The sequence below is a fragment of the Schistocerca americana genome, chromosome 1 (assembly GCF_021461395.2).
Source record: "Schistocerca americana isolate TAMUIC-IGC-003095 chromosome 1, iqSchAmer2.1, whole genome shotgun sequence".
NCBI classification, from domain to species: Eukaryota; Metazoa; Arthropoda; class Insecta; order Orthoptera; family Acrididae; genus Schistocerca; species Schistocerca americana.
In genome coordinates this window covers 1,099,329,077-1,099,352,939 of record NC_060119.1, presented here as the reverse complement: position 1 = coordinate 1,099,352,939, position 23,863 = coordinate 1,099,329,077, and the positions used below count along the sequence as shown (strand labels likewise).

At 38.4% G+C, this 23,863-nt stretch overlaps 1 protein-coding gene across 1 annotated transcript in view; it reads left to right on the top strand.

Moving 5' to 3' along the window:
- LOC124618088 (protein halfway) overlaps nt 1–23,863 on the top strand; it is a 98,428-nt gene that overhangs the window by 31,565 nt on the left and 43,000 nt on the right. Inside the window, exons 2-6 of the mRNA XM_047145317.1 lie at nt 8,623–8,845; nt 8,982–9,287; nt 9,448–9,617; nt 17,004–17,171; nt 18,769–18,927. Of these exons, the coding sequence (XP_047001273.1) occupies nt 8,623–8,845; nt 8,982–9,287; nt 9,448–9,617; nt 17,004–17,171; nt 18,769–18,927 (1,026 nt within the window). The remainder of the gene's footprint in view (nt 1–8,622; nt 8,846–8,981; nt 9,288–9,447; nt 9,618–17,003; nt 17,172–18,768; nt 18,928–23,863) is intronic.

Below are 23,863 nucleotides of genomic sequence, written 5' to 3'. Positions count from 1 at the left end.
CATCTCTGAAGTCTTTCCTTCATTATAGGGTTTGTGGAATATGATGTGTAAATAAATACATTTTGACACTTGAGTTGTTTTAGATGTGAAATACTATCTCAGCTGGGCAAGGGAGAGGGAGGTAGTCAGCATTTTCCTTGATCAGTCAGTCATCCCACAGTTTGCTAAATTGATACAGAGATACAACAGAAAATATGAATGAGAGTGACTATACGGTCCGTATGTCTTTCATATAAACATAATGTTCTGACAGCTACTTGTACCTGCCTTGTCAGTATACTGTAAGCAGTGGCAGAAGTTATATGGATATTGTCTTACTTCTTTTTTGTACAGGATGAAAAATTCAATCCAGAAAAACCATTAAAGTATGAGGCAGAATTTCAGACCAGTACTCACCTTCAGCAAGCAATAATAATAAAAATAATCATGTTATCGTCATTAGGCCATTGGAACAACAGACAGTGCCACATACATTGACATGACAAAAGCCGTGGATTTTGGCAGTATTATCGCGTACACAAGGTATAAAAGGGCAGTGCATTGACGGAGCTGTCATTTGTACTCAGGTGATTTATGTGAAAAGGTTTCCAATGTGATTATGGCTGCACTACGGGAATTAACAGGATTGCTTTGCAAAACATTCTGGACAGTTTGAGTGAATGAATTGTTCTCCCAGGTCACCTGGCATGAATTCCATCAAACATTAATGGGACATAATTGATAGGTCACTGCTTGCACAAAATCCTGCACTGGCAACACATTCACAATTGTGGATGGCTGTAGAGGCAGTGTGGTTCAACATTTGTGCAGGGGACTCCCAGTGTCTTGTTGAGTCCATTCCATGTCGAGTTGTTGCACTAAGCCGGCAAAAGGAGGTCCAACACGATATTAGGAGGAACCCCACCACTTTTGTCAATTTAGAATACATAACACAAAACAACTGATGATTTAAAAGAAACAACAGGAGAGTTATCAACATTATGGCATTACATTAAAAATTTATGGATTCCTTTATACTGTAGAATAGGTGGATTAACTAACCAGTCATGCAGTGTTTGTTTGAATGGTTGTTCTGGTAAATCCTGTACAGTCTGTGAAATATTATTAAATAATTTGTGCCATAGGAGTTCATATTCTGTAACAATGTACATTCTCTTAGCGTTTTGCTCCTGGTAATTTCTTCTTTGTATAAATTAAAACACAGTGTGTATACATTTATTACATTCATGGTTTCTTGTTCACGAAACAAAGGTTTTCAGTGTGTCTTATATGAGTAACCAGAAACTACCATAATAGCTCTCTTTAGCAGCATTAAGATCTCATGCACACAACTAGAGTTCCCCCATAAAATAATACCATGTGGTGATAAATAAGACATTCTATCATAGACTCTTTAAGTCAAAAAACTATGCACCATGAAAGGATTATCTAAATGGGATGGAAATTGGTAGATGTGATGTACATGTTCAGATAAACAAATGATTTTTTTTGTCTTAAGTGTACATTTCAGGTACACAATCCATAAGCTGCCGTAACACATTACTGTAGACAACTTACCATTGATGTAATGGACATGTTGCCCGAAGACAGTTTATCATCTAAATATACCCCTGGAAACTTAACTTGTATCATCTGACTGAGGCTCGTCTTTTAGATAAAAGCCATCTGCTGCATTTTGTTCTCATTTGAGGAAAATCTTTTCGCTTTAAATGGATAGGATGCTTGAGCAATTGTTTTTGTGTCACACGATTTAAGGCTACTGATGTTACTACTCTGAATAAAAGTTATTTCATCTGCATACAGTCCTGTGGTGGATTTAATAAATGGAATCAAGTCATTAATAATTACTAAGAACAATAACAAAGCTGCCACACCTACATTAACTTGTTCTTCACCGGACATTTCTTTGTCAACACAGACAACTTGCTTACTGCTCTACAGATAAGTTCAAGTCTTTATCTCTAATGCCATAGAAGTCCTTTTTCTCCAGAAGAGGTATGTGCCCTACACATTCTAAGGCTTTGCTTGCATTCCAAAAAGTGACTTGAGCAAAGCTTTAGCCGTCAAACATTTGAAGCTGGTGTTTGATGACAAAGTCTATACCATCAATATGCAAGTAAAAGTACATGATCCTATCCTAGCTTTAGGAACTATTACATCCTTTTTCAGGCAGGAGAGAGATGTAGACTAGGGAATGTTAAAATGTAAGAGAGAGAGAGAGAGAGAGAGAGAGAGAGAGAGAGAGAGAGAGAGAGAGCACCAATAGTGATGGTGTGCAGACAGGCGCAGTGATGTGGTGCACTGTCATCCATAAAACTTCCATTGTTGTTCGGGAACATAAAGTCCTTGAATGGCTGCAAATGGTCTCCCAAGTAGCTGAACACAACCATTTCCAGTCAATGATCGGTTCAGTTGGACTAGAGGACCCAGTCCTTTCCATGTAAACACAGCCCACACTATTATGGAGGCACCACCAGCTTGCACACTGTCTTGTTGACATGTGGAGTGTGTGCCACACTTGAACCGTATCATCAACTCTTACCAACTGAATTCAAGACTCATTTGACAAGGCCACAGTTTTCCAGCCATCTAGTGTACAATCAAAATGGTCAGGAGCCCACTAGAGGCACTGCAGGTGATGCCGTGGTGTTAGTAAAGGCACTCGTATCAATTGTCTGCTGCAGTAGCCCACTAATATCAAATTTCACCACGCTCTTCTAATGGATACATTTGTCATATGTCCCACATTGATTTCTGTGATTATTTCATGCATCGTTGCTTGTCTGTTAGCAATGACAACTCTACGCAAAAGCTGCAGCTCTCAGCTAAGTGAAGGCTGTAGGGCACTGCATTATCTGTGATGAGAGGAAATGCCGGGAAATTTGCTATTTTCGGGACACTCTCGACACTGTGGATCTTTGAATCTTGAATTCCCTAATGATTTCCAAAATGGAATGTCTCATGCATGTAGCTCCAACAACTCTTCCACAGTCAAAAGCCTGTTAATTCCTGTTGTGTGGCCTTAATCGCATCAGAAATCTGTTCACATGAATCACCTGAGTACAAATGACAGCTCCACCAGTGATTTGCCCTTTTATACCTTGTGTACGCGATACCACCACCTTCTTTATATGTGCATTTCGTCACCCCATGACTTCTGTCACCTCAGTTTATTACCATTAAATAATAAGAAATGTGACATATATGTTTTATTATCTTTTCCGTGTTTAATTGGTATTTGCAGTGACATCTCGTGGAAATGATGGGAGCAAAAGCAAAACGAGGATAATGAAGTGTAGTCGAATTAAGTCGGGTGATGCTGAGGGAATTAGATTAGGAAATGAGACACTTAAAGTAGTGAAGGAGTTTTGCTATTTGGGGAGCAAAATAACTGATGATGGTCGAAGTAGAGAGGATATAAAATGTAGACTGGCAATGGCAAGGAAAGCGTTTCTGAAGAAGAAAAATTTGTTAACATCGAGTGTAGATTTAAGTGTCAGGAAGTCGTTTCTGAAAGTATTTGTATGGAGTGTAGCCATGTATGGAAGTGAAACATGGGCGATAAAGAGTTTAGACAAGAAGAGAATAGAAGCTTTCGAAATGTGGTGCTACAGAAGAATGCTGAAGAAGATTAGATGGGTAGATCACATAACTATTGAGGAGGTATTGAATAGAATTAGGGAGAAGAGGAGCTTGTGGCACAACTTGACTAGAAGAAGGGATCGGTTGGTAGGACATGTTCTGAGACATCGAGGGATCACCAATTTAGTATTGGAGGGCAGCGTGGAGGGTAAAAATCGTAGAGGGAGACCAAGAGATGAATACACTAAGCAGATTCAGAAGGATGTGGGCTGCAGTAGGTACTGGGAGATGAAGGTGCTTGCACAGGATAGAGTAGCATGGAGAGCTGCATCAAACCAGTCTCAGGACTGAAGACCACAACAACAACATTAGCTGGTCAGCTATAGAGGAAGGCAGTATCTGGTTAGAAAATCAGTAAAATAAACAGCTGCCGCAACTCCAGGGAACAGCAAAATATGACTGGAAACTGTCTCAGACCATGAGTTCTAGCGATCAAGTGCGTGCCTTGAACCGCGAAGATCACACTATTAAATCCCGGTCGAACCGCAATTTTTTCAGCCTGCTTTATAATCTAACATTTTCCTCACAGTGATGTGGTGATTCACCAGAAAATAAATTTGGTTTGGATTCCATGTTAAACTGTAGATCCCGTTTCCCTGGTTGGATAACTGAGATAGGTTAGGAACATGCTAGTTGCAGAAATGTCATCTGATTGAAATGCTCAGTACCAGGTCACTGGGCCAAACAAAATTATTTTTTAGCAGAATATATATATCTGTGTATATTTTTTCTTCTATACATTTTACAAATGAAGGTCCCACCAGAATGACTTTTAAGATTTAGGATACGGTTTTCACTTTTAGATACACACATTCACCAGAAAGGTTTGTGTGTATTATTTACGAGTTGTCTGGCCATAAATATTTAGTGCTTCCCATGGAAAGCCAGAGCAGGTCACTAGGAATATATAATGTTGTGATTATGTGACCAAGTACTTTTTCCTCTGATGGTCTTGCAAAAATTGAGAAAAATAAAAATGCGACAGGCTGTAATATGACATGGATGCTGTCAACAACTATTCAGTTCAGTCTGTAGATTCTTAGCATTTTTAAATTGTTAATGTGTCTATGCTCCATTGTTGTTGTTGTTGTTGTTGTTGTTGTTGTTGTGGTCTTCAGTCCTGAGACTGGTTTGATGCAGCTCTCCATGCTAACCTATCCTGTCCTAGCTCCTTCATCTACCAGTACCTACTGCAACCTACATCCTTCAGAATCTGCTTAGGGTATTCATCTCTTGGGTCTCCCTCTACGACTTTTACCCTTCACGCTGCCCTCCAATGCCAAATTTGTGATCCCTTGATGCCTCAGGACATGTCCTACCAGCCGATCCCTTCTTCTAGTCAAGTTGTGCCACAAACTTCTCTTCTCCCCAATCCTATTCAATACCTCCTCATTAGTTACGTGATCTACCCACCTAATCTTCAACATTCTTCTGTAGCACCACATTTCAAAAGCTTCTATTCTCTTCTTGTCCAAAATATTTACTGTCCATATTTCACTTCCATACATGGCTACACTACATACAAATACTTTCAGGAACGACTTCCTGACACTTAAATCTATACTCGATGTTAACAAATTTCTCTTCTTCAGAAACGCTTTCCTTGCCATTGCCAGTCTACATTTTATATCCTCTCTACTTCGGCCATCATCAGTTATTTTGCTCCCCAAATAGCAAAACTCCTTTACTACTTTAAGTGTCTCATTTCCTAATCTAATTCCCTCAGCATCACCCGACTTATCTCGACTACATTCCATTAGCCTTGTTTTGCTTTGGTTGATGTTCGTCTTATATCTTCCTTTCAAGACACTGTCCATTCCATTCAATTGTTCTTCCAAGTCCTTTGCTGTCTCTGACAGAATTACAATGTCATCGGCGAACCTCAAAGTTTTTATTTCTTCTCCCTGGATTTTAATACCTACTCCAAATTTTTCTTTTGTTTCCTTTACTGCTTGCTCAATATACAGATTGAATAACATCGGGGAAAGGCTACAACCCTGTCTCACTCCCATCCCAACCACTGCTTCCCTTTCATGCCCCTCGACTCTTATAACTGCCATCTGGTTTCTGTACAAATTGTAAATAGCCTTTCGCTCCCTGTATTTTACCCCTGCCACCTTTAGAATTTGAAAGAGAGTATTCCTGTCAACATTGTCAAAAGCTTTCTCCAAGTCTACAAATGCTAGAAACGTAGGTTTGCCTTTCCTTAATCTTTCTTCTAAGATAAGTCTTAAGGTCAGTATTGCCTACGTGTTCCAAGATTTCTACGGAATCTGAAGTGATCTTCCCCGAGGTCGGCTTCTATCAGTTTTTCCATTCGCCTGTAAATAATTCGTGTTAGCATTTTGCAGCTGTGACTTATTAAACTGATAGTTCGGTAATTTTCACATCTGTCAACACCTGCTTTCTTTGGGATTGGAATTATTATATTCTTCTTGAAGTCTGAGGGTATTTCGCCTGTCTCGTACATCTTGCTCACCAGATGGAAGAATTTTGTCAGGACTGGCTCTCCCAAGGCCATCAGTAGTTCTAATGGGATGTTGTCTACTCCCGGGGCCTTGTTTCGACTCAGGTCTTTCAGTGCTCTGTCAAACTCTTCACGCAGTATCGTATCTCCCATTTCATCTTCATCTACATCCTCTTCCATTTCCATAATACTGTCCGCAAGTGCATCACCCTTGTATAGACCCTCTATATACTCCTTCCACCTTTCTGCTTTCCCCTATTTGCTTAGAACTGGGTTTCCATCCGAGGTCTTGATATTCATACAAGTGGCTCTCTTTTTTCCAAAGATCTCTCTAATTTTCCTGTAGGCTGTAACTATCTTACCCCTAGTGAGATAAGCCTCCGCATCCTTACATTTGTCCTCTAGCCATGCCTGCTTAGACTTTTTGCACTTCCTGTCGATCTCATTTTCGAGACGTTTGTATTCCTTTTTGCCTGCTTCATTTACTGCATTTTTATATTTTCTCCTTTCATCAATTAAATTCAATATTTCTTCTGTTATCCAAGGATTTCTACTAGCCCTCGTCATTTTACGTACTTGATTCTCTGCTGCCTTCACTACTTCATCCCTCAGAGCTACCCATTCGTCTTCTACTGTATTTCTTTCCCCCATTCCTGTCAATTGTTCCTTTATGCTCTCCCTGAAACTCTGTACAACCTCTGGTTTAGTCAGTTTATCCAGGTCCCATCACCTTAAATTCCCACCTTTTTGCAGTTTCTTCAGTTTTAATCTACAGTTCATAACCAATAGATTGTGGTCAGAGTCCACATCTGCCCCTGGAAATGCCCTACAATTTAAAACCTGGTTCCTAAATCTCTGTTTTACCATTATATAATCTGTCTGATACCTTTTAGTATCTCCAGGATTCTTCCATGCATACAACCTTCTTTTATGATTCTTGAACCAAGTGTTAGATATGATTAAGTTATGCTCTGTGCAAAATTCTAACAGACGGCTTCCTCTTTCATTTCTTAGCCCCAATCCATATTCACCTACTATGTTTGCTTCTCTCCCTTTTCCTACTGTCGAATTCTAGTCTCCCATGACTATTAAATTTTCGTCTCCCTCCACTATCTGAATAATTTCTTTTATCTCATCATACATTTCTTCAATTTCTTCATCATCTGCAGAGCTAGTTGGCATATAAACTTGTACCACTGTAGTAGGCGTGGGCTTCGTGTCTATCTTGGCCACTATAATACGTTCACTATGCTGTTTCTAGTAGCTTACCCACACTCCTATTTTTTTTATTCATTATTAAACCTACTCCTGCATTACCCCTATTTGATTTTGTATTTGTAACCCTGTTTTCACCTGACCAGAAGTCTTGTTCCTCCTGCCACCGAACTTCACTAACTCCCACTATATCTAACTTTAACCTATCTATTTCCCTTTTTAAATTTTCTAACCTACCTGCCTGATTAAGGGATCTGACATTCCACGCTCCGATCCGTAGAATGCCAGTTTTCTTTCTCCTGATAACGATGTCCTCTTGAGTAGTCCCCGCCCGGAGATCCGAATGGGGGACTATTTTACCTCCGGAATATTTTACCCAAGAGGACGCCATCATCATTTAACCATACAGTAAAGCTGCATGCCCTCAGGAAAAATTACGACTGTAGTTTCCCCTTGCTTTCAGCCGTTCGCTGTACCACAACAGCAAGGCCGTTTTGGTTAATGTTACAAGGCCAGATCAGTCAATCATCCAGACTGTTGCCCCTGCAACTACTGAAAATGCTGCTGCCCCTCTTCAGGAACCACATGTTTGTCTGGCCTCTCAACAGATACCCCTCCGTTGTGGTTGCACCTACGGTACGGCTATCTGTGTTGTTGAGGCACGCAAGCCTCCCCACCAACGGCAAGGTCCATGGTTCATGGGGGGTGGTTATGCTCCATAATAGAGGGAATTTAAAATGTTAATGGTGATTTTGCTGTGGTAAATTACACAGTTGTAGTTTGAGACAGAAAGTTCATTTCATGACTGTGAAAGTGACCAAAAAAAAAAGACTTGGTTTCGTATCACATTGTACCAATTGAGTAACAATAAAATGACGAATTTTCTTCCATGTTTCTGGAACGTGTGTTCACAGCATTTTAATTAGTGGTTTATGAAAGCGTGTTGCATATTTACTGTGTACGTTATCATGTGTTGGGATGCATGGATGAATACTTACGCTTGAATAGCATTTACTGTTTTTGAAATGCATTTTAGTGTCAGTTTATGTTGTAAGCTATTGTCATTGATTAAATTGTAATCTCTGTTCGCAGGGTACTAACATAAATTTGTAGTTCATATTTCAAATATTTCAATAGAAACCACCACTATCTCATAGACTTTTACATACTGTTACTTATTTGATGAGTCAACATGCAATTTACTTTTTCTGTGTCACTGCAGAACATTATCTTGTTACATATCATAGTCTTTTTTAAAATTTTTGCCACATTGTACATAAAATTTTGTGCAATTTCAGATGCAGGGTGGTGTGCCAGTTGCTAGACTGCCGCTATGCTGCCTGCTGCTGATGTTCCTACCAGCTCTGTGGAATGCAGCAGGCACTGAAGTGGAGAGTTGCTTGCACGTGAACACCACCCTGTGTGTGGAGAACTGCTGCGCATTGACTAACTACACTACTTTGCTCTGTTGCCACCTAGACAGTGATTTCCACCTGAAGGAAGCTGTTGCACAAATAGCCCGTAAGTCTAAATTTATAATATATGTATTCCATTTTATTTTTCTTCATATTTTCTTTCATTGGTACTGGATTACATTATACAGCTACAGCAGTATTCACCTGCTCTTTGTAACTAATTTTTTTTCTCTTTTTAACAGCCAAAAATGCAAATATTCGTTCTCTATATGTATATAATGCTAGTTATGATACAGTGGATGTAAGCATAACAAAAATATTTAATTTTGACGTCCTAAGCATCACTGGTGGGAAACTGAAGCGTATCAGTGGTGAGCTGCACAACACGACTGTATGTCTAAACTTCTCAGGCAATTCTATTTCTGAAATAGATGACAACACATTTGCGTCATTGAATCAGGTCAAAATATTAGATCTATCGAGGAATAATCTTTCAAGCTTACCAAAAAGCCTCATGTCCATCAGGAACCTTACATTAGATATCTCAGGTAAGTAGTATGTGTCTGGTAACTAAAAACAGTTATAACCTTAATGAAACAACAGGAAACTGTAATAGTACATGAAAAAACAATATTTTATCATAGACGCTAGAAGTTTCTATGTGCAGCTCTGAAACAACTTCACTAATTGTTTTACTTTTTATTTCAGGAAATTTCAAATTGTGGTGCACAGACGTGAAGAGCCTGCTGGCTCCAAATCGGAGTGATCCTGTTGACTTCAGAAATCCTAATGACACATACTGTTTAGCAAATAAGACATTCCACTGGTTTAATTCAACTGATAAATATTCACTAAAAGCACTGGAAGAATCTATCAAGGTAAGTCTCTCTCTCTCTCTCTCTCTCTCTCTCTCTCTCTCTCTCTCTCTCTCTCTCTCTCTCTCCCCCCCCCCCCCTCTCTCTCTCTCACCCCTCTCTCTCTCTCCCCCCCCCCCCTCCCTCCACCACTGCACTACAAAAAAATATAAAATTACAAGGACACTTCAGTTAGCGTGTATGGAAGTTCCCCAATCAAACTGTAATTGTTGGTGGAACATTAATCATCCAACAATCCTTTGGGAAAATAACAGTTTTATTAGTGGTGGGCATGATAAAACATCCTGTGAAACATTACTAAATGCTGCTCCTGAAAACTATCTAGAACAGATAGTTCAGAATTCCACGCATGATGGAAATATATTGTATATAATGGCAACAAATAGACCCCTTTGAGGATGTCCATGTCGAAACTAGTATCAGTGACCATGATGCGGTTGTAGCAACAGTGATTACTAAACTACAAAGGACAACTAAAACAAGACAAAAGATGTATATGCTCAGTAAACTAGATAAGAAGTCAGTTGTGTCATATCTCAGTGAGAAGTCGAAACTTTCAGCGGAGGGCAGGAGCATGTGAAGGAACTATTGCCTGTTTAAAAGAATGGTTGACCTTGTGCTGGATAGATATGAATTCGGTAGAACAGTTCATAATGAGAGGAACCCTCCATGCTATACAACCACTGTAAAGAAACTTCTAAAGAAGTGAAAAATAAATTGTAGGACTATAGATAGAGAGATGCTGAATGAAACACTTTTACAAGGGAATGATACATGAAGTCTTCAATGACTACCTTAGCAGAATTTTGTCAAATGATCTTTTACAAAACCGAAAGAAATTCTAGTCATATGTAAAGGAACTGAGTGGCACCAAAGATAATGTCCAGTCCCTAGCAAATGAGACAGTAACTGAAATTGAGGGTAACCAAGCAAAATCTGAAATGCTTAACTCTGTTTTCAAGTATTCCTTTACTAATGAAAACCCAGGAGAATTGCCCCAATTTAATCTTCATACCACTGAAGGGGTGAGTGAAATCAGTATTAATGTCAGTGATGTTGAGAAACAGCTGAAATTGTTAAAATTGAATAAAGCTCCTGGGCATGATTGAATCCCTATCAGATTCTATACTGAACGTGCAGCTGAACTAGACCCTCTTCTAACTATAATCTGTTGTAGATCCCTCGAACAAAAAACTGTGCCCAGTAGTTGGAAGAAAGCACAGGTCACACCCATCTACAAGAATGGTAGTAGAAGTGACCCACAAAAATACCATCCGGTATACTTGACACTGATTCGTAGGGGAATCTTAGAATATATTCTGAGCTCAAACATAATAAGGTATCTTGAACATAATGACCTCCTCCATGCCAACCAGCATGGATTATGTAAACATTGATCATGTGAAACCCAAATTGTACTTTTGTCACATGACATACTGAAAGCTTTGGATCAAGGCAGTCATGTATATGCAATATCTCGTGATTCATGAAAAGCATTTGACTCAGTACCACAAGTATGCTTATTTTCAAATGTATGATCATATGGGGTTTTGAGTGAAATTTGTGACTGGATTGAGGGCTTTTTGGTAGGGAGGGTGCAGAATGTTATCTTGGATGGAGATTCATCGTTAGTTGTAGTAGCAACTTCGGGTATGCCTCAAGGAAGTGTGCTGGGACCCTTGCTGTTCACTTTGTATATTAATGACCTTGAAGAAAATATTAATAGTATCCGCAGACTTTTTGCAGATAATGCAGTTATGTGTAATGAAGTACTGTCTGAAAGAAGCTGCATTAATATTCAGTCACATTTTGATAAGATTTCAAAGTGCTGTACAGATTAGCAGCTTGCTTTAAATGTCCAAAAATGTAAAATTTTGTACTTCACAAAATGAAAAAAATGTAGTGTCCTATGAGTATAATATCAGTGAGTTGGCCAACTGGTACAAAACCTGGATGTAACACTTTGTAAGGACATGAAATGGGATGATCACGTAGGCTCAGTTGTGAGTAGACTTCAGTTTATTGTTAGAATATTGGGGAAGTGCAGTCAGTCTAAAAAGAGATTGCTGACAAATCACTTGTGTGACCCATTCTAGCATATTGTTCAATTGTGTGGAATCCATACCAAATAGGACTGTCAGAGGATACTGCATGCATACAGAGAAGGGCAGCACAGATGGTGACATGTTTGTTTGAGCTGTGGGAAAGTGTTACAGAATCACTGAAGAAACTGAACTGGCATACTCATGAAGATGGATGTGAACTATCCCAAGAAAGTTTACTGACAGAATTTCAAGAACTGGCTTTAAATGATGGCTCTAGGAATATACTACAATCTCCTAAGTGTCACTCAAATAGATATCGTAAGGGCAAAATTAGAATAATTACAGCTTGCACAGAGACATTCAAACAGTCATTCTTCCCACTTCTTATGGAAATGGAATGGGAAGAAACCTTAATAAGTGGCACAATGGAACATATTCTCTGCCATGCACCCAACAGTGATTCGCAGACTGTAGATGTTGATGTAGAGGTAGATGTAGAAGACAGCATGGCTGGTCAATTCTTACTTTCAAGAGTCAAAATTGCAATGTTGGCAGTAGACACAGTAAAAATAACAAAAATCTTTTCCAAGGTTTTGGAACCATTAGTTCTTTCATCAGAGAGGAAGGGAGATAAGGCTTGGAAGGTTGGGAATGAGGGCCAAGTAACTCATATGCCAGGATGAGAGGGACTCACTTGATATGAGGACAAGGGGAGATGAATATGACTGGAATTCAAAATTGCTTCTGAAAGAATATGTGGAGACACCCATGATGATACAAAGAAAATTTTTATGAATGTCTTTCAGAATTCATGAAGACAACGAATCCAGTATTGGGAACATAGAAGGGTGATGAACCTATTGGAGAAATAATATGCTGTCAAATTAATATAGTATATTGTAATAAAAAAATAAAAAATAAAAAAAGACCTAAGATGAAATAAATATGTTTGAAGAAATAAATTCTGAACCACAGAAAAGTATGAATGCACAGAGAAAGTGTGTAGTGGGCCTTTGTGCATAAAAATAATCTTATGGTGTGATGTAAAGAAACAAACTGCATATAGTGGCTCAGGAATCTGGAGTTAATCTCAAAATGTGATAATATTGAGAGGTTGAAGTAGCAGTGAAGAGAAGTGAGAGATAACAACATTTTCAAAATTATTTTAGTTCGCAGAAAAAATGTAATAGGTTAAGAATAGACAACTTTTAGGGTCACTACCTGGTTATTAAAAAGAGAACAGCATCTTCAGCCATCTGATTATGGCTTACGCAGGAGGCAATTTCTCATTGTCACAAGGAATTGCTAAAAGGTTACTATCAGTTAGACAAGAACAACTGAAATGTATTTTGTAAGGACTGATCAAAATTTCAGTTTCAACCAAAAATATTGGTTTTGGCCATAAATCAGCCAAATCTTCAGCTCATTCTAAACCAGTTTTTGTGAACTCACAGATGAAGTTAGGTCACGTTCGGAATGGATTCAGTCAACAGTAGTGCTTGACTTCTAATAGTGAGGTGCCATTTAACTGTTAGGAGAGTCTTTCCTCATGTGTAAAAAGTGTGAGTGACTTGTTGTTAATCACAATATAATGTAATCGTATCTGATAGTGGTAATCTTATACTGAGTTAGTAACAATTTGACTTGGTATTGTACTTAATAGAATGGGTTGTCATGTTATTCTTACATAGAAAGGTTTTATTAATGAGTTTCTTCGAAAGCAAGGGGTTTTTTCCTTTAATAATCAAGGTGAATTTAGAAAACATGGTCATGTGGTTCCGGTTCAGTTTGCATAACTTTTCGACAACAATTCCACTTTTAGTCACAACTGTGATGTTATTTTTTGAACTAGATTCCGCAGCACTCTTTGAAGTTGATTTACTGACTGTAACTTATGTACACTAGTAATTAGGAATGACAAACAGAAGATATATTGAGTTGTTTGTCGATTGCAAAAATGGAAATGAAGATGGCTGTATGAAACTAACGCTCCCAAGAAAGGTGTTTTAAAGGCTACTTGTGGAAGCAAACAAATTATTAGTTTGTCTGTATTTTGTATTATGGTGTGATATGCCATTAGTCATGTCCAGGCTATAGCATTTTGTAGCATATACTTGGCGGTTTTGTAGTACACGTAAAGAATATTTTACCTACTAGTAGATAAGCAGGGCTGTAACGTTTTTAATATGATGTGGAATTTTTTGTGGTAGTTACATCTAGTTCAGTTTACTTATTCTGTAATTTACTTTAATTTTTTTGGTTATAAAATGTCACAACAGAGAGAGAAGAATCCAATTTGGACATACTTTAATAAAAGTACCACTGATTTATCTATAGCCATTTGCACGGTTTGCAACAAAACACTTTTGTCGGGCAGCTGTGAACCAAAAAGGCAAAGACTGCATGAACTGAAGCAACGTTTACCAAAATTTCATGACTCGAAATATAAATGGGTTTTAAAATGTCAGTCAGAATTGGATGATTGAAAAATGAAAACAAATCAAAGTGGATGGATTCCATATTCTTCTTGTGTCATCTACACAAGTGAAATAGACTCAAATCATTGGTAAACCATATAGCAATTGTAGAGTGAAATTTTCACTCTACAGCGGAGTGTGCGCTGATATGAAACTTCCTGGCAGATTAAAACTGTGTGCCGGACCGAGACTCAGAGGTCCCAAGTTCGAGTCTCGGTCCGGCACACAGTTTTAATCTGCCAGGAAGTTTCATATAGCAATTGTGTTAAAAACAAATGCACAAAGTTCCAGCAGCAGAAGTAAAACAGGTTCATTAAAATAAATGTAAAATAGTTTAGCTTAAGAGCTACAACATACCTTTGTGACTGAGCCAATTAAAACAGAGTGACATTTCTAAAAATATATTATACGTGCGATGAGTGGCAAACAGTTAACTGTCAATTTTCACATTGTACATAGTACATGTTAGAGAAGTCAACCACCAGAGTGACGACATGTAGGGGATTGAACACACCTATATACAAAGTGGGAGCTCTGTTGTACACACAATTTGTCATAAATTCTGCAGCAGGTAAAGAGCAAGTATGCATTAATCCTTATAAAACCACTTAAAATGATTAACAGAAGACAGTAAACCATGGGCCAAGTGTTAAATAAGCAGACATTTAAAAATCACATCATTACTATGTAAAGGTATAAACAAAGGGAGGTAAGCTGTTCAAATTTTATCATCATTTTATAGTAGCGCCATGGGCCACGAGAACAGCAGTGATACATTAAGTTCCTGCAGATGAGGCTGGCCGCTTTACATATGTTAGCAAGAAAGACAAGTGAGTGAGCTACAGTCGAGCTTCGATAGTAAGAAGTGGATGCTGCCGAGTCGAAGCTGTGCGAGGGGCCCCAGCGCATGTTTACAAGTTGACTTTCTGTATGGAAACGTGCCTGTAACGTATCTAGATGCTAAGCCAAACTTGGTATTTGGGAAATAATAAACCTTGGTAGACATTTAAAAAGTCAGCATGTGACAGTTACACATTAAAAATAAGTATTAGTTCGTGGTTATACCGAGAAGACATTGTCTAGAATGTAAAAAATTAATGGTACAAATCACACTGAAAGACAGATTATTTTTTGATTGTATAGCTTCTCTGTTAAATGATTTACTTTGATCTACATCATGTCCAGCTCTTGTTTTATCTGACTACTCATTTGATGCTGACTTGCTCACAGGTTTTAAAGTAATTTTATTGTATCTTTTCTATCCAACATGTACTAACGCATTTATATAACATAGATTTTTTACAATCTGACAATGTCTCCTCTGTATAACCATGAACTACTACTTATTTTTAATGTGTAACTGTCACTTGCTGACTTTTTAGATGCCAACCAAGGTTTTTAGTTTCCATGCACCAAGTTTTACTTAGCACCTAGACATGCTACAGGAATGTTTGCACACAGTAAAGCAGCTTGTAAACACTTGCTGGGACCCCTCGCACATCCTCAACTTGGTGTTATCCACTTCCTGCTATCGAAGCTGGACTGCAGCTCACTCACTTGTGTTTCCTGCTAATGCGCATCCAGCGGCTGGCCTCATCTCCAAGATATTAAACAGTGCAATGTATTACTGCTGTTCCAGTAGCCGATGTTGCCACCATAAAATGATGATAACATTTAAACAGTTTACCTTCCTTTTTTTCTCCCTTCACGTAGTAATGATGTTATTTCTATGTGTCTGTCTGCTTAACACTTGGTCCATGGTTTACTGTCTTCTGTTAATCATTTTAAGTGGTTTTATAAGATTTAATGCGTATTTGCACATTACCTGTTGCAGAATCAGGTTTGTATGTACGCTAGAGCTCCCACTTTGTACATAGGTGTGTTCAGTGCTCTTCATGTCGTCAGTTTGGTGGCTGACTTTTCTCGCATGTGCTATGTACAATATGAAATTTGAAAGTTAACTGTTTGCCACTCGTCACGCGTGTCATACATTTTCAGAGATGGTACTCTGTTTTATTGACCCTGTAGGAAAGGTATGTTGTGGCTCTTAAGCTTAACTACTTTACATCTGTTTTAAAAAAAATCTGTTTCATATTTCCTGTTCAATTTTTGTACATTTGCTTTTAAAACACTTGCTTTATGTATTATTTTTTTGCGAATCCCTTGTAGGACACTAGTGCCCGATTGTTATTTTTCTGTTGGCCTGCAATGACTTGAGCCTGTTTCACTTCTGAAGATGACAGTTTAAACTTAAGAAACTGGTAAAGTGAACCAAATAAAGGTTTTCTTGTGCAGCTGACACATGACTTATTATCTTCGTTGAAGTATTCTGCAACTGCTGAGCTACAGCTATGAACAAAATTATACAGTCTCTTAATAGGGGAAAGGCCAAACTACCTATTAAATTTTATGTAAGTGTTGCTGGAGCTAAAAAGTATTGTGAATTATATAAAAATGCCAATGTCATTACTGTTTTCAAGAAGAGATATTTGACACAAGCTTTGGGCGTACCAGTTTACCTTGGTAAGTGTCAGTATCAGACAGTACTTGTCTCCTGTCAGTCAAAGTTCTAACAACATTCAGAATCTACAAAGGACGATGACAGCTCAATATCGGTAAGTATAACTTCTTATGGATTGATATATTGTGCACAAGATGTCCTATAGCCCCCATCCCTCTATCGAACTAGTAGATATGAGAACAGAAGAAGTCGTTTTTTAATGTTATGTGGTGAAACTGGTGATTGATTGGAAGAGGGAATAATGATGTCCCAGATGTACACATGAAACTTGATGAAATATTCTATCTTGTCAGGAAAACTTCAAGAATAACATAAATAAATATTATGATTTTTCTTTTCCCAATAGGCGGAGCAGACATGTCCACCAGTATGCAAATGTGATGCTGCAAGGACTATGTTCATTGGAAGAGAACCATCATTCAGTGTGATGGCTGATTGCTCCAATAGCAATTTAACTAGCCTACCTCCAAACTTACCACAGAATACATATTATCTGAATGTTTCTAACAACAATGTAAGTAACAAGTAACATTGTTCTTATTAAGATTGTATGGTTTAAATTAGACTGTTTTTGCTACAAGTTTCTTTTATTGAATAATCAAATACTCTTTCTTGACTTACATTGGTTATTGTAGTTATCCTGAAGTATTTTTACCTGTGTTAATATTATTGTTTATTGTGTTTTCTTTCAAACTAATATTTCTTTTTCGTAATCCTTATTACTACTCCATTACTGACACAATAGATGTGTTTTGGGTTACAGATGCCTATTACATTATAGCCTTCTTTACTGGTGAGTTGGTGCCAGGTTCTATAAAAAGCCATTCTCTGCCCTTTCAAAGTTTCTCTACTGTTCCATTCGTTGCACTTAAATGAACTTACATTGTTTACGTTTCTTTTTTGCACTTTTATTGGTGGAAATACAGATCTTCCCCACTGGATAATGGACTAGAGCCATTTGTAAGGAACCTACAAACTTATGAATGCAAGTTAAGTAGAGGTTATTTTTTGCGATTAAGACAGACAGGCTTATATTCATGTGCTTCTCTCTTTTAGTAGCTTCTACATCTCCCATTCTCCTCTTTCTACAGTCTACACCCCCCCCCCCCCTCTCTTTCTCCAAAAGTATAATTACTACACCATATTGTCCACTGACAGTAACAAATTCACTGCACAATCAGCTACCAATCAGTTTTCCCCATCTCACTAACAATTTGAACAACTCTACCACATACATTGACGGGGTGTGACTACGTCTGATCCTGCTGTGAGATAACAGATATAATACTTTAACACTTATCCTCACCTCCAAAATGACATCTTGATGTTCATTACATCCACTCAGTATTCTGCTCTAGCACAATGTCACTTCTACTCCCAGGAGCGCATCTTGTAGTTCATTTATCTGTGGTTAAACCAAGAGCAGGATGTGATCTATACACTCTCCCACCCACCACCTCCTGTTGCAGGCTAGTGAGCTATTCAAAGTCCACTGCGAAATCTTTGCAATCTTGACCCATCAGTACATACTGTACACAACACTACTTTCAATCCTTGTGATTTATTTTTTTTTGTGTGAAATGCTACTTTTAGCTCTTGTGATTTCAACTGTTCAATTTTATGTAACTTGTTTTTGTACTGAGAGTTTTTTTTGTTATGTATGTGGTAATAACATTACATTTCCATACCATGGTGGAATTCCATTTTTCCCATAATAGCATATATTCTGTGGACATGGTCTAAATTTTGACGATAAATACTGTCACCTGTTTTGGAAATATTAATATTAACTTCAGCAACTTAAGTTTCCTGTTTTGCAATTTATCTCTGACATTTTATGTTGAAGATATTGCATATGCACTGACAGTTTTCCTTGTATAGCATTTTCTGCTGCCTTAATTCTGTACTATTTAAGTCATGAGTTTGTAATATATTTTAATGATTAGAACATACTGTCGTAGAAGATTATGTGTATGATTCTAATGTAATTATGCTGACCAGGCTATATTGGCTGGAAATACATGTTATCTTTCATCTGCATCTAGATGATTAATTTGCAGTTTGCAATTAACTGCCTGGCAGAGGGTGTACATTGTTTTTCTCTATTGCAGATTACATCTTTAGCTGCACTGAGCACTGATCCTACTTATGAAGGAATACGTGAACTTGATGCAGATAACAATTTCATAACATCAATAAGTGAACTGGAAGGAACAAAATTCATTAGCAATTTTCATGTACTTAGTCTCCAGAATAATAGAATAGCATCAGTAAGTGAATATGTATCTCCATGTGCAAATGCATTCTTTTGATGTATAATGGATCTGTGTGGCACATCGTATCATATAAGAGAACATATTTGAAAAATCTGTAGGCACATAATTCTTAACATGCTTGTGAAGGCCATTGGTATCTCTCATTATACCTACTTATCCACTTGCTCTTAGACATGTGAAATCCTTATCATGTGATATGTCCGATGAACATTGTTTAGTTCCAGCCACCTCATCCCAACCACTGCCAAATTAATGTAATCAAAGTACACAACAGACTTTCAGAGGATATTTAATCTGTCCACTGGTTTGTACATTGGTTCTGACATTTTTCTTATTGTGTGACCCATTTTCAGTAGCAGTTCAAACATACGGTAACTTTTTCTCAAGCTGAAAGTAGTGTATATAAAATGTTCAGTGATGAATAATTTATATTCTGTGCTGTGTAGATTGACTCAGAGCATCAATTTGACACTGAGTTCGTGAAAATTGTATATTTTATTGGTACATGTCAGGTCTGTTGGAGTTATTTAAATGCTGCACTGTGAAAAAGTTCCATAAAATTTGATGACCAGTTAAATCAGTATATCTCCACCTGAATATGTTATGTCTAACAAAATTTTGTGCCAGATGAAGATACAAACCAGAACAACTGGGCCATATGAGCATGCCTCTAGGCTTGACATAAACTACCATTGTCACCATTGTTTCCACTTACAGATTCTGAACAGTACCGCGGTATCAGAAGTTCTTCCACAGTGTACATGGGAACAATATCATGAGAGGGAGAGGAGAGGACGGCAAAGTCAGCAGAATACCATGGTTTGTTCTACCACAAGGAATGTGTGTCAGTTGTTATGCAGTGCAAAGAAATATATATTTGTTGATACTCAGTAACTATGTACTCCTTGTGGAGGGTAAATCAGGGTCCTCCACTGACTCCATACCTCCAGTGGTGGCATTTCCACATATTGTATGGGTAGGGTTCCCATTCATACAGATTTTTCCAGATCTGTCTCAATTTTTAACAAAATTCAACAGAATGTCCGCAAATCCTCTTTTGAGTCTGTGGAATGTCCTGGATTTTCATGGTATGTAGCATGTCTTTTTGTGTTTCTAAACTAATCACCTGTCTTTAAACATCAATTTTGAAGTTCTGAAATCTTTGGCATCATGCTCTGTTTGTGTCCTTGCATGGTGGCAAGGACACAGGAATTAAACAGTGGTTCCCAGTGACATCTGCAAGGGTTTATTGCACAAGCATAACAACAAGAAGACGGATGGTATTAAAATATAGAAAGCTCTTCCGGATGTGGTCTGGATCCAGCTTGGTGCTGTGGCTAGGATACAGCTGGTGCTTGGTGATGCCCAACAGGGTGCAGCAGGTGCTCGGTGATTGACAGAGTGGCAAGAGGATTGTGGTCAACAGACATTGGCAGCAGCAGGGATATGGTGCTTGAGCAGGAGGTCCCCTGGGATGCAATGCTGCCAATGGAGTGATGATTTTGGCAAGCGTCAGTGACTGAGGGAAGAAATGGCATGACCAGTGGTGATGACAAAGGACAGGACAATACAGACAGGCTGACAAGACAGATGGTTAGATTCTGACTGTTGGGCCGCAAGTGGCCAGTGTAATTGCCCAGAATGGGAGAACTGTCTGTCTGCTGGTGGTCTCCAGCAAGGGTGATGTTGCCGTGCAGTGATGGCACTGTCAGCAAGGATGGATGGCATCTAGGATGCGGCACTCAACCAGCAGGGCCCCGCGATGAGCGAGTGATGACATTGGTAGGCATCAGTGACTGATGGGAGTAACGGCGTGATCACTGGTGGCCACAAAGGACACTACGATACTGATGTATGGGTAAGACAGATGATGAGGCTCTGACTGGTGGGCCGCAAGAGGCCAATATAAATGCCCAGAGTGGAAGAACTGTCTGCCTGCTGGTGGCCTTGGTGTTGCCCGTAAAGGCAGATGGACTGACAGGTGCATAATTGCGTGACTGTGATCACAGTGCCACTATGAATGATGCATGCACAGATGTGTGTAGCCACATGATCCTGGATGAAGTTAATAGTTTCATGATCACTGTGCACATGCAGCATAGCGGTAAACTGGTGCCTTGGATAATGAAACGCCTGTGGCACAGTCCCTAGGCAACCAGCAGGATGTGGGGAAAATGTTGGTGGTTGTAGGGTCCCAGTTAGGACCTGGCTACATTAATATTCAACTTCAGTGTGTTGTTCTATTGTGTCACAGTTTAATGTTTCAAGTGCTTTCAGCAGTGAGTTTGACTGACTTTATCTTAACGTTACCTGTGTTAATAATGGAAAAAAAGAAGTGGAAACTAAACAGCAACAAACAGCAAGAATTCCTGTTTGTTTGTTGTGCGAAATTTACCTTTGGATACAGAGGACACCAACATAGTAACTCATATGATATCAACAGAGATAAAGCTGTGCTTCAGGTAAACTCTTCAAGATCAAAACTGGATAACTACTTATTAGTGAAGGTAGGTTCAGATATGGATTAGCAATTTGTAGTGCAAGAATGCACACTTGTGCAATAATTAAATCAGTGTTGAAGAAGTTCTTGTGGTCATACATGAAAACCAAATCACCTTTCATTAACATGATATCACCCTTTGCTATGGAACAAATGATGGATTTGAAAGAAACGTAGTCTATGTCAGTGGTGATAGATTCTCCCTGCCACATGGGTATGAAGGTGGTTCCTTCAGGTTTACAAGCCAGATATCTTAATGTGAGTGTTGGAGTTGGTGACCTTTGGTGTTAAGTGCAGGGTTTTTGTGTTCGTGTGCTTTATATGTATTGTAAAATTTCATTCTTAAGAAAAAGTTTGTAACACTGCAATCTGGCAAAAGAAAAGGAAAGATGCAAAAAAATCAGAGTTTTAAATTGGAAGAAGAGAGTGAAAATAATGTAGTACATGTGGGATGCCCTCATATAGTGCAGAATACTGTCCAAATTGGCACAGACAGCTTACTCATTGATATACAGCTCATAATTGGTAAAACCTGTCCTTTCCATATTTACTCTGTATGAGTTGAAAAACGAAAATCAGCCTGTGAGTTTGCTGAAGTGGAGTATAAGAAAGATTTAGGTCGTAGTAAAAGTAGGTGGTTATCTCCCCTATCAGCTGTTGAAAGAGTAACTACATATCTCTTCCAAGCATTAAAATCCTATTTCCTGTCCCTTGACAAGTGTCCAATCACCCTGAACAATTTTTTTCCTTCATCATCTTTCAGTTCTTTTCAAGTCGATTAATCGATTTTTTGAACAATATTCTGGTCACTGAAAAAGAAATTGTAACTGTAATTGAAGTTGCAGACAAAATAATTTTGTTATACCAGAATTAGAAGCCAGAAACTTTGAAATATTTTTGACAGCAGTTAAACATGTTGGAAAGTGAGGGCAAGTGACACTTGATTAGTTTAATAGTATCACCACAGCTTTTATGATATCTGCTCTATGGATATACCAGTGAATGATGTGAACCATTTTTGGAACCTTTTCAGCCAATGAAGTGGCCCACCCCAAGAAAAATCATCAGCTGGATTAGCGTTCAAAAATATATAGTTTAATAAAATATAGTGTCATGAACTTCACTGAGATGACAGAAAACTGTTTGTCACGTGCTGTTTAGTATGTTAATATCATGAAGGTAAACTGCTAGATTGGAATATAAAATCAAATATTAATGTTAGTGAAAAAGGCAGGAAATTTGTACTCATTTTCACAAGAATGAGTTTGTCTAAAACTTATTAGAAGTTTGGTTGAATTTTCACTAGCTATTTCAGTTCTAATGCATCAATTGAAAAAGCATTTTCTGTAATTAAGCTTTGTGAACAAATGGAGGTAATTAATGATTTAAATTAAAAACAGTAAAAGCTCTGACAGTGATAATAGCCACATTTGTTAGCCTCCCTTGTATGGGCTTATGCAATTTGATACTTAATGAAAATAAACTTCTAGAGCAAATACACAGACTAAACAGTACTACACAAGTGACAGTAACAATGTGTCTGTGCCATCATCTTCCATATAATCTGTGTGAAATTATTGTTTATATTTACATCTAAATTGTCTAGGTTTGTTCAATAAGTAATGCCCCATATTTTTTTTAAAAGCCTGTAGTATACATAGACAAACATCTTTCTTGGTGCTTCACATTTGATATTTGTTCTGTGCGCCTGTGAAGTTTCGAAGCATTCTGGCAGATGCCAGAGCCATAGTACAGCATCAAAATGGTGTCTACATATGACTCATGTTACAAGCAACATGCTGCTGTTGAATTATTGTATGCAGGAAAAGAAACCATGGTGAACATCCATAAACGCTTGTGTGCAGTGTACGGGGATGCTGCAGTTGATAGGAGTACAGTTGGGCGAAGTTTCAGCCTCAGGAAATGAAGAAACAGAGCTCCACGACCAGCCACTCGTGATGGGATGTCCTGTCACAGCCACTGCTCCAGACATGCTGAATCGTGCGGATGCCATTATCCATTCTGAATCGTGCGGATGCCATTATCCATTCTGACCAGCGCATCACAACTCAAAAATTGGCTCTGTAGTTGTCGGTCAGCATTGGAAATGTGCCTGCAATGATTGACATTCTCGAATATCCAAAGAGATACTCACGATTGGTTCCATGAATGCTCACAGTGGACCACAAGATTCAAAGAAAGGCCATTTCAACTGAATTGTTGGAGCATTTTGAGACTGACAGAGAGGCCTTTCTGTCATGGATTGTAACGGGAGACAAAATCTGGGTGCACCACTCTGTGCTGGAAAGAGCTTTTATCAGCAGGGAATACATGGTCTTCCACAATGTTGGTGTACAGCCATGGAGCGTGATGGAGACTGTGTAGAAAAATTCTGACTGTTAACAATAAATATGCTCTGAGAATAAAAAT